The sequence below is a fragment of the Narcine bancroftii genome, chromosome 5 (genome assembly GCF_036971445.1).
Source record: "Narcine bancroftii isolate sNarBan1 chromosome 5, sNarBan1.hap1, whole genome shotgun sequence".
NCBI classification, from domain to species: Eukaryota; Metazoa; Chordata; class Chondrichthyes; order Torpediniformes; family Narcinidae; genus Narcine; species Narcine bancroftii.
The window spans coordinates 140,189,751-140,206,884 of record NC_091473.1 but is presented as its reverse complement, the minus strand read 5'-3'; the positions used below and the strand labels follow the sequence as shown (position 1 = coordinate 140,206,884).

At 39.5% G+C, this 17,134-nt stretch overlaps 1 protein-coding gene across 22 annotated transcripts in view; it reads right to left on the bottom strand.

Annotated features, from left to right (window-relative positions):
- btbd8 (BTB domain containing 8) overlaps positions 1 to 17,134 on the bottom strand; it is a 133,588-nt gene that overhangs the window by 55,206 nt on the left and 61,248 nt on the right. For all 22 annotated transcript variants that reach the window (XM_069939205.1, XM_069939218.1, XM_069939206.1 and 19 more), the window contains 5 exons: positions 15,947 to 16,239; positions 14,807 to 14,924; positions 14,528 to 14,617; positions 3,112 to 3,192; positions 1,494 to 1,590 (listed from right to left, as the gene is read on the bottom strand). In XM_069939205.1, the coding sequence (XP_069795306.1) occupies positions 1,494 to 1,590; positions 3,112 to 3,192; positions 14,528 to 14,617; positions 14,807 to 14,924; positions 15,947 to 16,239 (679 nt within the window). The remainder of the gene's footprint in view (positions 1 to 1,493; positions 1,591 to 3,111; positions 3,193 to 14,527; positions 14,618 to 14,806; positions 14,925 to 15,946; positions 16,240 to 17,134) is intronic.

Sequence of the window (17,134 nt, the reverse complement as noted above, 5' to 3'; positions counted from 1 at the left end):
ATCACGAAAAATGAATTAAAATTTGTGAAGTAGTTCATTAAGATATAGCAATTTCTAAAGTTAAGGAATGGAGCCGGGGCAAACATCAAATGCATATTTAATGGGGACCAGATAGAGTATAAACACCCTTTCTTGATTTTCTAATGCATTCTGGTTAATCTGCTTCGGCATCACCATCAAATTTTGCATTTGCTACCTACTGGCAATATTGACACACCTGGGATTTATTACATATCCCCAGTAGCCCTCACTTTGGTGATGACAAGCCATTTTCTTGAACTGCTGCAATTTGCACCAAAGTACCCTGCTTGGAATCAGGCCAAAAGGTCAACTGAGCCTGCGTCAAACATCCAGCCACCGCTTTTTCACCAATCCCATGTTAATCCATTTTATCCTCCCCATAATTCCCCTCATCCGCCCCCACGTCCCAAATTCCATCACTCTGATGCACAAGTGAAATTTACACTTGGCAAATAAACCTATCAATTCTCACACCTTTACGAGGAAGAGTGGAAACCAGAACACCTGCAAGAAACTCTGGCAGTTGGTAGAATGTGCAAACTCTACACTAGGTCTGCTTTGTTCATGAATGAGTGAGTCAGACACCAGACTGAGTCGAAATCAAGGTTCTTTGTTCTTTATTACCGGATTGTAACACTTGCAACTAACAGTGTTAGTTGGAGAAGGCGTATTCTGCTGTTATCAGCAAGTGGTGTTTTTTTTTATACCTCAGGATACGTACTTAGTAAATTATCATACCATTACATTGTCCAATGAATTAGCTGTTGCTACCCTTCTCTGTTAGCCTGCTGCACATCATTCTTGTTAGTGCAAAGCTTATCTTGAGTGGTCAAGGTCACATCTGCATTCTGTTACTCCTTAGTACTGGGTGACTCCTTCTCCGGTCCCATCTCATGATGTTTTTACCTTACAGCAGTCAGGAGTAAACCCTATCACTGGAGCCTTTGGAGAACAATTTTACTAACTGCACAACCTCAATGGTGCCATTGGCAGTGACATTTACTCTTCAGGAACAAAAATGCAACAATTCTAGTACTGGGATACAGACTCAAGATTCAGGGGAGTAGTTTTAAGATGTAGATGAGGAAAAACTGTTTTTCCCAGAGAGGAGTGAATCTGTGGAATTCTCTACCCAGGGAAGTGGTTGAGGCTACTTCATTAAATATATTTAAGGATCAGTTAGATAAGATTTTTGCAACAAAAAGGAATGAAGGGATATGGGGAAAAGGCAGGTGGATGGAGTTGAGTCAATTATCAGATTAGCCATGATCTTATGGAATGGCAGAGCAGGCTCCTATTTCTTGTGTTTTTATGTAGTTAATTAAAACACCACAAAAAAATGATCCTCATGGCAAAGATAATTTCCAAAGTTAGAATTTTTCCAAAATCAATGGAATTAAGAAAATTAAAGATGACCATCTCTAAGAATGTTCGAACTTCTGCGCAACGTCCATTGTATGTGTTTTTATTACCTTGTGAAAAAACTTGCAATAATCCTTCTTCAAAACATGCAAAACAACTTCCTTCAGCCCTTCTAAGTTGTACATATCTGCTAACAAAAGGACGGAACTGAAGAAAAAGAAAGTTTTGGGTTAGTGCCAAGATCTACTCGATTTGCTTTTGGGTGCTTTCCTCATTGCAGAAGCTCTACCTTTAATTAGCAACTTGGAGAATCACAGATATACCCAGCACACATCTCCAGCAGTATGCCAAAGACTCGTTTCTGAAAGTAACACATTATTAACCTTAAGTAAAACAGGAAAGTCTGCAGTCACCGTGGTTGAAGTAAAAAGTACTTTAGTTCACTGTTTGACCAGTTGAGGTTCTCCAGCATTGTGTTTTTACATTAATAACCGTGATTGAAAAGCAAAAACATCTAACGTCAAAAGGACTGTACAATTGAATGCCAGAACATCAAGTTCACAGAAATTGTGAATGGAATTACTGGTATTTCCAGAAGTACTATTAGTAAAGCTGCAAAGGTTCAAGTAATCAAAGAAAAACAAAGAGTCTCCTTGCCTTCAATAACATTAGTCACTGAAAATCAAACTGGTTTTGAGCAGTACTTATCAAAAATTGGCAATTCAGCTGATCAAAATTGACAGTTCAGCTGATCTTTCTTACCCACTGAGAAAGAAAGTCAGCCTGAGAATAAAAGCTGATCAAAAAATATTTTTGTGTTAAAATATTTTAAAATCCCTAATTTATTTTCATATCCCAGAAGTAATTAATTGTTAGTTTAGAAATCAGACATGATTGATTTTGGGGTACCAACAAGAATTTTTTGATCAATTTGTTAAATGGGCCTCAAGATTAGAATGTCTAACTTACAAGTGTATAACAGAACTGTTGAACACACAAGTTGGAGCCCTTTGGATGATTCATCACACTGCAATTCCATCTGCTCTTCTTCCTCTGTGATTCTTCATCCTTTTTTAGTTAGCTAAATTCTTTACCTCATGCTCTAAAAGCAAAAGTTCCAAAAACTTATAAAGCCACACAGTAAATGCTGGAGGGTCTCGGTCTTACAGTGTCCATAGGAGGAAAAAGCATATTTACCAACAATTTGGGCCTGAACCCTTTAAGGTATAAGCAAAAAAAAAAAATCAGACAGTCACATACCTTAAAGAAGGCTCAGGCCCGAAATGTCAGTAATATATGAATGTTGGTTTCTCCAACATTTATTGTGTGTTTTTACTACAACCACATCATTTGCAGACTTCCATGTTTCACCCCAAAATTTACAATTGCTACCATCACTACTAGTTTCTAAATTCCAATTTCATGCCAAAACACTCTTGATAGTTTATAATTCTCATTATACAAACCATGAGCAGCCTTTCAATTACATTTACCACTTGCCTTGAATTCTCCAATATAATCCCAATTGCCTGCAAATTCAAATTCTTAGATTATCTGTTCGAAAATAAGATTTATTTTAAAAATTGAAAAGAGATGAACAGAGATACTTTTATTAGTGGGATGAATAAAATTTCACAGTACAATCTCCCAAGTATTGTTCTGCAAAGATGCACTTAAAATGCCTCTACTTCCATGATCACATTTAATTAGCTAATAAAATACACTTACCATGGGAAAGTTCCTTTTGGCAAGTCTAAAAGGGCCCCATATATGAAGTTCATCATGATGTCCATTTCCAGATGGCTCACTCTGTAAATAATATTTTTATAAATCACTAAAAAAAGACTACTAGAACAGTGAAGACAATTTACCAAAATAATCAAACTGGTAATTAAATGGACACTTGGTCAACCACATATTTCATACCATTGATGATGACAAATTTCACCTTCCTACAAGTTTCAGATTTCTAACGAAGATAAATACAATTAGAAAGCTTCCAATGTCTTCAAAATTAAAAAAAAAAATTCTCATTCGTCCCCTTCTGAACAAAATCTACTGGGTAGCCACTTGCTCTTTAGGCAATCAGTGCAACTCTAATCTTTTAATTGAAATTCAGTGTTTGTGTACCTCTCTTCTTTAGACACCCTGAGATGCTTCCTTTGTTCCACAGGTTTGTCAATGCATCACTAGGCACTTTCAGGTGGCCAAATTCCCCGCTTGTAAAGCCACATATTATGGCAATATGTGGCTGTCAGGAGGCCACTTGAATCTGCAGGAGGCGCCTGCGCGGCGAACTTTGTAACCCTCCTCCGAAAGGGATAATCGCCGCAGCACAGTGGTCCCTCCAGCCATCTGAATGCAGCTGCCTGAAAGCGGCTGCTAAGGGAATGACAGTCAGCTGGCAGTGCCTGACATCTCCCCTCCCAGCTGCCCCCCGGCGCGGGACATCAGGGCAGGGACAGCTGGCGTGGGACGTCCCCACACTGATACCCTACGCCAGCTGTCCCAACTCTGACAGCCAGCCATCCCAAATCTGACAGCCCGAAGGGACAGGAGCCAGAGTGCACTCAGAGGTGCATCCCATGCAGCTGTCCCTTCAGGTGGCCAGCGCTGCACTTTTAGCGCTCCCACCTGAACGACAATTCAAAGGGCTGCTTCCTCTACTTCAGGCGCATTGTTAGCAGAGAATGCACCTGATGAAGCCTACTGCATGCTACAGGAATGGCTCACCCAAAACTACAAAAGAAAACTGCAGAAGGTTGAAAACATGGCTCATGCCACCACACATACCCAAGCATCGACTCCATCTACATCTCCTCTAAGCTACACCAGTATGGACAGAATTCATTCCTTGAAGACATTAATAAACCAATAATGTTTCTTGCTACAATCTGGTAGTTTCACAATTAGTATTATTGGGAATAGATTTGCAGATTTATTTAACTGAATCTTCATTTCTTAATTGTCATGGTTGGATACAAACTCATCCCTGAATCAACAGTCCACAACTCTGGCTGCTGGTGGAATCTACCATGGCCCCAAGTGTCCTTTCAAACAACAAATACCCACAAATGCCTACAATTACTACAAAGGTGGCTGAATAAATAAAATGTTTATCTTTTTATCATTTAATAAATGTGTGACATGTTATGCAATGAATTGTTAATCATTCATTAATTGAGGTTATATTCCCGGGAATTTAGAAGTTGAGAGATAACTTGATTAAAGTTTTCAAGGTATTAAAAGATGGAGTGATCTGATAGACACTGGCTCTAAAAATGAGAACCCAGTCCCCTGGCGTGCAATTAGGAAAAAAAATTATTACAGAGTTGGGAACAAACGTTTAACTTTCTACAAATGGCAATTAGTGCAAAATAAATCTCCAATCCTAGAGAGACATTTGTTAAACAAAGAACATCTACAAAAAGGCACAAAAATTTGTACATGAAGTTCAGTTTGTGATTAGGTGAATACACCTGCATGATACTATCCAGTTTTATTCAAATATATTCCTAGACATCTTTAAAATAATATTAAACCACTTCTGTGATTTTGTTTTACTCAAAGCACAATGGAAGTGCAGCACTAACTATACTATAATGAATGTATATCAATATTTTATTTTCTTGGTGTCTCATCTCTGACAGTTCTTTGACCATTTACCATTTGTAAAGTTTAATACCAAAATGCATTTCAAATCACCAGATAACATTTGCATACTTATTATTTCATGTTTCTGGAATGTTTTTTCATTAAATCCTCAAAAATTACAGAAAAGAATAAAATACAGTAGGAGCAAAGAAGTCATGTACATGCACCAAGCATTCAACACAGCTAGATATTGAAAGTAATTTACATTTTTATGCAGGGTTAGTTGAACAGTACAGCAGTTGGCCCTTCAGCCCATCATATCCATACCAACTTTTTTGTGTATCAATACAAATAATAACAAATTTATCATACACAATGTATAAAGTACATAGGGAGTGAAAATCTTATTTGCTGTAACCAAAGAGCTACTTGTAAAGAAAAACCATGACAGTAATTAAATTAAAGGAGACAATAAATACACAAGATAGATTGGTAATAAATATTTACAGTACTTCTAGTGCTGCGACAGATTATGTTATATTTTATATTATATATAGATATGTTTTTGGAAGATAGATTGTTAGGTTACAAACACCAAAACAGATCTCATTTTAAAATGCAAGAGTTATGCATAAGGTGGTACCTACAAGTTTGCAGACAATAGACTCCTGTTCTGGGAGATTTTCACAAGGAGGTGCAAATGGAAGGGTCCATCTCAGGAAAATGATAAGGTATCTCATGAATTGATTTTGGGAGTCAGCAAGCTGTTTTGGTGGAGTGTGCTGTTTTAGGAAGGTCATGTGGTTTTGCAAGCAGAGAGAGAGTTAAACAGGTATTTCTCAAAGTGTGACAGACAGAGAGAGAGAGAGAGAGAGACACACACACACACACAGACAGACAAACTACTGATCTTCTGCAGTGGGTTTTGGAAGCTTGTTTGAAACCCCATTTTGAAGACGGGTTGAGAGTTTTTAGTTCAGCCTGGTCAAAGCACTTGTGATCCAAACAAGAGGAGATGGCTGGCTGTATAATGTTTTGCCTGAGATAAGGGAAACAGAAAAGGAACTCTGGAAAACCCTGATGGGGAAAGTTTCTTCAGCAAGACACTGAAGTGTCTGATCTGAAGGAATCAGTTTGTGTGTGCCCAAGAGCAACAAATCTCTCTCTGAAAACCAACAAGAACCTTCCTGAGCAGGAACCATTTACCTTTCAAGCACTAAAGCCTGGTGAAGATACATAAATGTTAAATTCTGTGCACAGCATAAGAATTGCCTGAAACCGGTGAACTTGGAGGAGTGATAACTTTTCTGAACCTACACACACATTACATTTTAGAATTAGAAGGGAATCAAGTTAGGTTAAGTTAATAGTAATAAAAGTTAAAGTTTGATCCTGTTGTTATGTTTGAAGAAAATTAAAAACAACTTTTGATTAAGTAACCATTTGTCTTGGTGAATTTCTATTGCTACTGGGTTTTGGGGTCCTCTGGGCCCAGAACAGTGCAAAATAAAAGTGACTTGAAATACTGCAGGCACTCCTTTTATGCTGTTGGGGCAGTCAATAATCAATGTACCAAGGCAGAGGTGGAATGGTGATTTTTTTTTTAAGGTGCCAGAGCTCACCAAAAACAGCGACATGGAGGTGCCAGAGTGGCGCTCCTCTGAACTGTGGCAGCATTGTACCCTGTTGAAAGGTCTGCTAGCTGTTGAAACTATTCTTGAACCCAAAATGCTGGTTTTCAGGGTTCTGTACCTTCTGCCAGATGATAGCAGAGACCAAGGTGATGGGGTTCCTTTATGATATAGCCTGCCTTCTTGAGGCAGTGGCTCAGGTGCTTGCAATGGATGTGAGGTCAGCGCCTGTATTATAGTTTGGTATCTGTATTTGACTTGACTATTTAGGTGCATGTCTAAGCGGCTTCTAAATGTACATTGTATCCCACTATATCATCACCTCTGGCAGTGACATGTCAGCCACTGTGCAGAAAAAAATTTCCCTCCAAGAACCAGGAACATTCCAAATTAAAAAGGGGATGGGTATGTCAGGAGGTAGCATCCTCCTTCAATTCCAGAGCCAGAGAAGGCAATCCTGATAGGAAAAAATGTTTCAGTAATGGTCCAAGGAATGCTCATCAACTCAGCAGGGAAGTTTGTGATGATGCATTGTCAAATATACTCAGAATCCCGGACACATGAATATATATGCCCCGAATTTTGATGATTAAAAATTTATACAAGATATATTTTTGAAAGTATCTGAAGGGGGTGAGAATATATTGATTTGAAGGGATTTCATCATGGAAAGTCAGCCAAGAAGGTAATGAGGGTCATGGCAGCAAAGTCCACCTTGGCCTTCATGAAAGATCTGAATCTTACAGACACTTGGAGAAGGCTGATACCAAAAGAACGGTATTTCTCCTTTTACTCAAGGGAACACAATTCCTACACTAGAATTGATTTTTTTCCCAGCATCAGCCCAGGTAGAAAGCAGGATAGTGGAGTCCCGAGTACATGGCCCGGCTGCTGTCAGACCATTCACCCCTGACCTTGTCCATCATAATGCCAGATAAGCAGACTACATCATACAGATGGTGCTTAAATCCATTGCTGTTGGGAAAACTGGAATTTTGTAGCTTTGTCAGAACTCAGAAATGTTCTGCGAGATAATCTTCCCCTCCACTGATAACAATTTTTTGATTTGGAACACATTGAAATTGGATATATTAAAGGGATAAAAAGGGGATACATGAGGAAAATTAATAATTTGGAACAGGACATAGCTCAATTAGAAAAAAGATTATCAAAGGTCAGGATCTGAGAAAAAAATAGGGATTAGACAATAAAAAGCTCAAATACGTTAGAGACATACAAAATAGAGAAGCTGATCTTTTGGCTGAGGCAATGGTATCGAGCTTGGGGAAAGGGCAGAAGGACAATTAATGCAATTCAAACAGGGGAAGGCAAGATTTCATACAAGCCAAAAGAAATGAATTATATATTTACTAAGTTCTATATAGAAATCAGAATCGGGTGGGGGGGGGGGGGGGGGGTGGGGAAGAGACCCTGCCAAAATAGATGATTTCTTGCTTTCATTGGAATTACCAAATTTGGATCAGGAGGATCAAGAGGAGTTAGACACTTCTTTCTCTAAAGAGAAGATTGAACACACCGAGTACTCTGCAGGCAGGTAAATTGCTGGGAGAGGATGGTAACCATGTCGAATTTTATAGAAAATTTGAAGACTTTTTAATGCTCCTCCTTACAAAGGTGGTGGATCAGGCAGTGGAGACATATACCCTCCCAGAGTCTTTTACAACAGCAATCATTTCAGTGATCCCAAAGAAAGACAGGGACCCATTGACACCTTCCTCCTATAGGCCTACATCATTATTGAATGTAGATTATAAAATTATAGCAAAAACATTGGCCAATAGGTTAGCAAAACATCTGCCGAAATTAACAAACCCAGATCAGGCGAGATTTGTTCAAAAGAGGCAATCAACAGATAATGTTCTGGGCCCAGAGGACCCCAAAACCCGGCAGCAATAGAAATTCACCAAGACAAATGGTTACTTAAACAAAAGTAATTTTTAATATTCTTTAAACATAAAAACAGGATCAAACTTTAACTTATCACTATTAACTTAACCCCCTTCTAATTCTAAGCACACGTATATGCAATGCATGTATAAGTTCAGAAAAGTTATTTAATTCATTGTCCAATCTCACTTCTCATTCCTTCAAGTTCACTGGTTGCAGGCAATTCTTATACTGTGCACAGAATTTAACATTTATGCATTTTGCCAAGCTTTAGTGGTTTAAAGCTAAATGGGTACTGCTCAGGAAGGTTCTTGTCAGTTTTCAGAGAGAGAACTTTATTGCTCGTTGGATACCCATAACTGATTCCTTCTGATCATCCACTTCAGTGTCTTGCCAAAGAAACTTGCCCTATCAGGGGTTTTTCAGATAACCTCTTTCTTTCAGGTCATCACAGAGTTCCTTTTTGTTTCTCTTATTTCAAGTGAAACATTATCCAGCCAGTCCTCTCCTCTTATATGGATCCCAAGGGCTCTGACCAGGCTGAACAAAGAGCTCACAACCCGTCTTCAAAATGGTGTTCTTCCACAAGCTTGCCAGCTTGTCATGTTCCAGTCCCAGCCACTGCTGCTAAACTGTAGAACTGAATTCTCTCTTGCATAGAGAAAAGCCTGTTTGATTCTCTCTTCTTGCAAAACCACAGGACCCTATTAGAACAACAAACTGAACTCAGACTGCAGCACCAGACCCTATCTTCTAAGTTCATTCATCTCTTGCTTTCCAAAACAATAATCCATTACTCTTCAGCATGTCCAATTAACACCTACGTGTGAAATCTCCATAGGGATTCTTCAAAGTTTTTCCAAAGGCACTCAGAGCCTGGACTGCCTGACTTGAGCAGAACTCTGGCATTTTAAATGAGATCTGTTTTGAAATGTTTGCATTTGTGTGTGACTTAACTAAAAACCCCACATCTTCCAAAAGCTTATCTATATACAATATAACATACAACATAATCTGTCACAGTAGCCAGATTGCTTAATAATACACCTGGCACAGTCAGGGGAGGACCTAGGAGTGGCTGTATACCTGGATGTGGAGAAGCCCTTTGATAGATTGGAGTGGGATTATTTAAGGCACTGGAGAAATTTGGACTGGGTCAAACATTTATCAATTGGGTAAGGATATTGTATTATAAACCCTAGGCTAAAACCATCATAAACAGGCAGGTTTCTCCAGTGTTCCCGCTGAGTAGATCTAGTAGGCAGGGCTGCCCACCGTCTCCAACTCTGTTCATACTAGCTATTGAACCACTGGCAGAAACCACTTGGTGGGATCCAGACATAAAGGGGTTTAAGGTAGGCCAGATGGAACACAAAATCAACCTGTTTGCTGACAAGGTGCGAACTCAGTGGTTATAAACTTTTTTCTTTCCACTTACATGCCATTTTAAGTATTCCCTATGCCATAGGTACTCTGTGATTAGTAAGGGATTGCTTAAGGTGGTATCTGGGTGGAAAGAAAAAGTTAGAAAACCACTGTTTTAATTGCACCTAATTCACTTGTTTTGTGTACAGTTTCATCTTTGGCTTGGCTTCGCGGACGAAGATTTATGGAGGGGGTAAATGTCCACGTCAGCTGCAGGCTCGTTTGTGGCTGACAAGTCCGATGCGGGACAGTTTCATAACTCCAAAGGAAATGACCCAATGACAATTTTTCTCAAGCAAATTATTTCAGTAACAATTGGGTCTTGAGCAGTGATTCTCAATCTTCCCTTCCCACTGACACACAACCTTAAGTAATCCCTTACTAATCACAGAGCACCAATGGCATAGGAAATACTTAAAGTGGTATGTGAATGGAAATAAAAAAAGATTGAGAATCACTGGTCCAGAGTCTCCATGGAAAAGCAGACATGGGAATATAAATTGAGGGTCTTAAAACTGCCAGATTAAAAAAAAAATTACTGGGTATTCCAGGCAAGGTTTGTTGCCTCATATTTTGAGGGACAAAATCTCCCATCTTGGGCACAAATCGGGTTATATGTGGTAGGAGAAAAGATAGCAGGAGAATTTATATACAAATGGGATGTCAATCAGTTTCAAAAAAACAGAACAAAACATTATAAAGTGTGTGCCAGACGTGGCACAGAAAACTCCAATGTATTGGATTGAAGGTGGGATCATCTCCCAAAACATCCTTGACCCAGAACAATTTAATACCCATGACTCTGGGCAATAAGATCCTGGACACCTGGTGCCAGAAGAGGATCAGGTGTATCGAGGATTGTTACTTTCAAGAACAGCTCATGTCATTTGAGCAATTGAGGACTAAATAGGAGTTATTGAATAGAACATTCTTCTGCTTTCTGCAATTAAGATCTTTCCTGAGGGATGACTGTAGTGACATGGAGACTAATTCAAAAGGGGAATAAATTTATTTCTAGGATGTATTCCATAATCCAAACTGAAAGCCCGAAGCCGGGCTTGCATTGGTCAAAGGAAAGATGGGAGTCGGACTTAGGATTAACAACTGATGAACAATGGTGGGAAGATTTGTGTTTGAATAGCCTGTCAGGAATTGTTAATGCCAGGCACATGCTGGTGCAATATAATTTCTTGCATCAGTTATATTTCTTGCACACCAATAAAATTACATAACTCAAAGGCAGAAAGCTCGGAAATGTGCTTTAGGTGCAGTGTGGAGGTAGGAACCTTTGTCCACTCCACCTGGCTATGTACAAGAGAGATCCTTCTGGGTAGACCTGGAGGACACTCTAAAAAAAATTACAAAGGTGGATTTTCCATAGGATCCAGAGTTGTACCTTCTAGGGGACATTGGAGAAGTACAGTTTAGACAGACTAAACATCAAATTCAGTTTGTGAATGTCACCTTGTCAGTAGCCAAGAAGTGTATAGCAGTTACGTGGAAGTCTGACTCCCAGCCAAATATCACATAGTGGACTGTAGTTGTTATATGGTTATATGTATGTGGAATACGGAAATACAGTGTTGCATTTCCCTGGAGAAAATCACCTACAATTACAATTATGGAAGAGATATGGCACATTCGTTGAAGTTTGGTAACTGCATCTGAGGCACTAATTTACACCCCTCTCCACTTCCCTTACTCCCCCCCCCCAACCACAAATAAGGAAAAAAACAATCCATCCCAGCAGGTAAAGGATTAAGAGTATGAAATGAGAATGTGGCCCAGATGACGTATTTTTGCTCCAAAATGTTTTTAATTTAATATCAGAGGTCCTCTAGCTTCGAGGAGGATTATTTTCTTTGTAGGTGGTTTTAGTATGTCTGTAGACAACAGACTCGCCAAGGCAAATAGCGCCTTTGGAAGACTACACAAAAGAGTCTGGAAAAACAACCAACTGAAAAACCTCACAAAGATAAGCGTATACAGAGCCGTTGTCATACCCACACTCCTGTTCGGCTCCGAATCATGGGTCCTCTACCGGCACCACCTACGGCTCCTAGAACGCTTCCACCAGCGTTGTCTCCGCTCCATCCTCAACATCCATTGGAGCGCTTACATCCCTAACGTCGAAGTACTCGAGATGGCAGAGGTCGACAGCATCGAGTCCACGCTGCTGAAGATCCAGCTGCGCTGGATGGGTCACGTCTCCAGAATGGAGGACCATCGCCTTCCCAAGATCGTGTTATATGGCGAGCTCTCCACTGGCCACCGTGACAGAGGTGCACCAAAGAAAAGGTAGAAGGACTGCCTAAAGAAATCTCTTGGTGCCTGCCACATTGACCACCACCAGTGGGCTGATATCGCCTCAAACCGTGCATCTTGGCGCCTCACAGTTTGGCGGGCAGCAACCTCCTTTGAAGAAGACCGCAGAGCCTAACTCACTGACAAAAGGCAAAGGAGGAAAAACCCAACACCCATCCCCAACCAACCAATTTTCCCCTGCAACCGCTGCAATCGTGTCTGCCTGTCCCGCATCGGACTTGTCAGCCACAAACGAGTCTGCAGCTGACGTGGACTTTTTACCCCCTCCATAAATCTTCGTCCGCGAAGCCAAGCCAAAGAAGTTTTGTATATTTCTATTTTGGTATTTGTGTAATTTAAAGGATAGGGAGGGGAGCATGTAAAGAGGGGGAAATATTACACAGAAAGAGAACGTAAAATTCAGTTTATTGCATTTGCATGAGTCTTTGCAAAATCAAAAATCAAATATTCAAAAAGAAATTCCCCTCAAATCCTCTGCAAAGTTCCCTCCTCTCATCTTAAACCTATGCCTTCTTGTGTTTGATACTGTTATGGGAAAATGCCATCTTTATACATCTCAGTCATGTCTACCAGGAAATGTAAACCCAGCCATTCCAAACTCTCTCTGTACCTGAAGATCTCTAATCCAGGCAACGTCCTGGCAATTTCCCTCTGCATTCTCTCCAGCGCAACCTCAAGAGTGTGGTGACCTAAGCTTCATCAAATACTCCAGTTTTGTAAAGCTGCAACATCACATTCCCAATTTTGAAAATGGTGTCCCAGATAGATAGGGTTGGAAAGAGAGCTTTTGCCATATTGGCCTTCATAAATATTGAGTTGGGATGCTATGGTAAAGTTGTACAAGACATTTGGAGAATTGTGTGCAGTTTTGGTCACCTAGCTTCAGGAAAGATCACAATAAGATTGAAAGAGTGCAGGGATTTACTAAGATTTGACCAGACTCAGGAACTGGGTTACAGGTAAAGGTTAAACAGATGACAACTTTATTACCTGGAATGTAGAAGAATGAAGGGAGATTTGATAGAACTATACAAAATTATAAGGGACACAAATACAGTAAATGCAAGTCGGCTTTTACCACTGATGCTTTTTAAAAAAATTTAAACATACAGAAAAAGTTTGGGGGGGGGGGGGAGGAGAAAATTTCTTCACAAGGAGAGTGATGGAACGAACTGGCAGCAGAACTGGTGAATAAAGGGACTCAGTTGGTCAGGCAGCATCCACAGAAAGAAATGGTTAGTCAATATTTTAGATCAGGATCCATTACTGAGGCTAAAGCAGCTGCCTTATCCAATCCCAGTAAAAGGTTCTGACCCAAATCATCAACTCTCCAAAGATGCCAGCTGATCTACTGTGTCCCTCCATCTTCACTTTGTTCATCTTCTTACAAGAATCTATATCTCACTGATGTTCCCTGAAAACAGAAGGCTTCCATTCTTACCTAATCATGCGACTGCAGACCCATAACTGAGGCTGAATCTTCTGCGCTCTAAACCTGAATAATATGCTGCTCAGTAGAATGGGCAGTTAGAGATGGTCCACAAATGCTGACATTGCTAGTAGCAAAGGGCACACCCCGGAAAGGAAAATAAAACAAAGCAGAAAGCACCAAAAGGATTTGCGGTTAGTGAGATTTTGAAAAAAAGGATGGAAAGTGAGAATGATTAATTATATTCAAATACAATCGAAGCAAGGCAGTTTTAAAAAAAATGATAGATAAATAAGTCCCTGAGAGCAAGAGAATTAGGTAAATAAGAATAACAGAAGAAGCAGAGTTCCGCAGTTGGTGATCAACCCCGAAATCTCTAGTGTAGCCAGATTGGAAGAAACACTACAGGGAAGGAGGGCAAGCTGAAATACGAGCCCCAGTGAGTTCTGTAGAATGAGCATTTGCCTAGAAAGTAATCCCATCAGCATTTGACCCTTTGGAATGTGAAGGACCAAGAAAAATTGGAGTCAAGAGCACGTTGTAGTTTTATTTTAGACAGGGAAACTTCATTAGAACTGCCAAGAAAAGAGGTAATTATCAGTGTGACAAACTGGATGACACATTTTTCACATTCATTTGTACTCAAAACTGTGTTACTTTATCGTGCACAGCAAAAAAAAATTATTGAATTATAAAGAAAAAAGATAATATAATAAAGTGAAACACTGGACCACCAAACTATCTTGCAATAGCCAACCACTGCAATGTGAAGGCAACAGAGCTCTCTTTAAATATTTACAATCTCAAAAATCTTTTCGTTATTATTTCCTACCCTGAAAGGGTGATGGACTTCTGAGAGCTTTCAGCCCAATTGCCACTTAGCATAGCTGCAAAGTAACTGGAGCGAGCACAAAGGATGGCCCTAGAACGCAGAGCACACAAAGAGTTCATGAAAATTCATGTTTTATAGCATTATTGAATTTGCTTAAAAATATTTTTAAAATAAAGTTAAAATAGCAATCAAACCCACAATTAACTTATAAGGTTACAAAAATTACAATTCCACAACTGAACTTTTCATGAATTCAATGCAAATAACAAGCCTAAATACCTGTGCACTTGAAAAACCTTAGTCTCAACGTGAAGAGTTATATCAGAACAATATCCTTCCTTGAAAAGGGACAATAGGTCAGCACCCAACACAGAAGCTGGCTCTGGAGTGGGGTCATCTACTCAAGAAATAACAAAAATGCATTGCAGAATTAATTGCAAATCTGCATTAGATTAGCACACAATTGTCAAATGCTACTTAGTGTTAACCACATATACTTTATGATAAGTATTGAAAGCTTAGACAAAGAAACTGGTTTTTAGGCCTTTGGGAAGACTTTGGAATGTTGAGAACTAACATTTTCAGGAAAGAGATTCCCAGAATTAGAACTGAAATGTTTCCTACCAGGGAGAGGTAATGTGCCAGCAATGGCATAGATAACCATTGTCACAACTTAGATGAATCAATGAACAGTATCACAGAAAAACTACATACAAGAGAAAGCCATTAGAACAATGCAGGGCAAGAGATAAAAAAGAAACAGCCTGATTTTCTGTTGAGCATTTAATCTGTAGTCCTGCAGGCCAGAACTTCAAGTATACATCTGAAGTATACAGGTGATAAGCAGCTACTGCCAGTTACCCAATACTCCAATATTTTTTTCCATCTCCCCTCTAATCATTCCATGTTCAACTGGGACCAAGTTTGGACCATTAGTTACCCAGAGTTGGTTGTGCAAATAGTAATGAGATGTAACGAACAGCTTTTATGAGCAAACGTTCATGTGGAAGTGAATGATTAAAGGCAAAAATCACATATGGACAGCATGAGAGGAAGGGGAAGAGCATGCATACAAAAGACATTTAGCAATTGTGATTTTCTACCGACTTTTGAAGTAGGTTTATAACAAAATGAAGTCTTCTCTCTCAATGCACGCAGTAGAAATGCAAAATTTTGAATTCACATAATTCAAGTTTAAGACCGAATTAGTGAGATGGCTGAGGTTGCAGCCATGATTAAAGATGTAGAGGAGAATCTGGATGCAGAAGTAAATCTTAAGTCACCACGTGCGAGCATTTCTGCTGCACGTAATACTCAGCTCCCACTTGTTGTTCCATTGCCTTCAATGGGTGACACTCTGCCTATTGAGCACCAGAGCACAAAAGTGGATTTCTATCCCTGATCTAAGTAGCCACTTACCTCCAGATGGAGTCTGATCCTTTTCTTCAATCTCCTCGGGCACATCAAACATTCCTTCAGGCATGTCGTCTTCCAACAAACTGGAGGTCAACATTTCAATTTCATCTGTGGTGCCATCACCAGGAGCAGCTGGCCTGTCGCCATCCTCACCTTTCTCACTGCACATCTTAACTTTATCAAAGTAATTGAAGAACAGATTGTGGTCTTCTGTCAATCCCATCCCAATCTGCTCATTGCTCAAAAGCAGCGACTCTTCCAATTGGTTCACTTTCCCATCTGCTGTATAAACCTGCCTATTTCAGACAAAAAAATTTATTTTATTTTTTTGAAAAGCCATCAGACACCTGCTTATTAAAAGGTCATGCAACCAATATCCTTCTTGGGACCATGAAGAATGCATAAGACAAATCATATAAATAATGATACACTGGTGACTACCATCTCCCATAGATATTTTATTAGATACAAATCCTTTTTATGGGAGAATTTTGAACCCTCTGGAATAAAGAACTGATAACACAGATGGAAGAGTTAAAAATTCTTTCAATCTATTCTATTAAAATTCTAGGCATGCATACAATTATTGTGGCCACAATTTTGGTCACATCTGTAAGTCATGATTTATAAATAAAAGAATAAATTTGGGAATCTCAAATCAAATGCCTCAGATCAGAAATGGCATTTGACCAACTCTGATCTTCAGAGGTTAAATAATCTGTGGGCGAGACATTAAGCATCTTTTATTAAATATTGTGTGCTGTGTGCAATTTTTTGTTATACATTAACCTTGTCTACTTTTTAACCACTCCACTGCTTAAATTTAAAACATGTAACAGCACGCAATGCCAAAAAAAAACATTGGTACTTAGTAAGTTTTTATTTAGACATACAGCTCAGTAACAGGCCCTTCCAGTCCACAAGCCAATGCCCTCCCCATCCCCAATCAACACAAACCCCTGTACATTTTTGAAGGCAAGGAAGAAATCAGAGGATTCAAAAGAAACCCATGATGACACAGGGAGAACATACAAACTCATTACAGATAGGACCACATTTAACTCCGGGTTACTGGTGCTGCAATGGCGTCCCACTAGCCTCCACTGCTTTTTACTGCTAGCTAGTTAGTTATCCATTTTATTCAAATAGATACCAATCTTTACTGAACAACAATGACAGAAACCTTTAGAG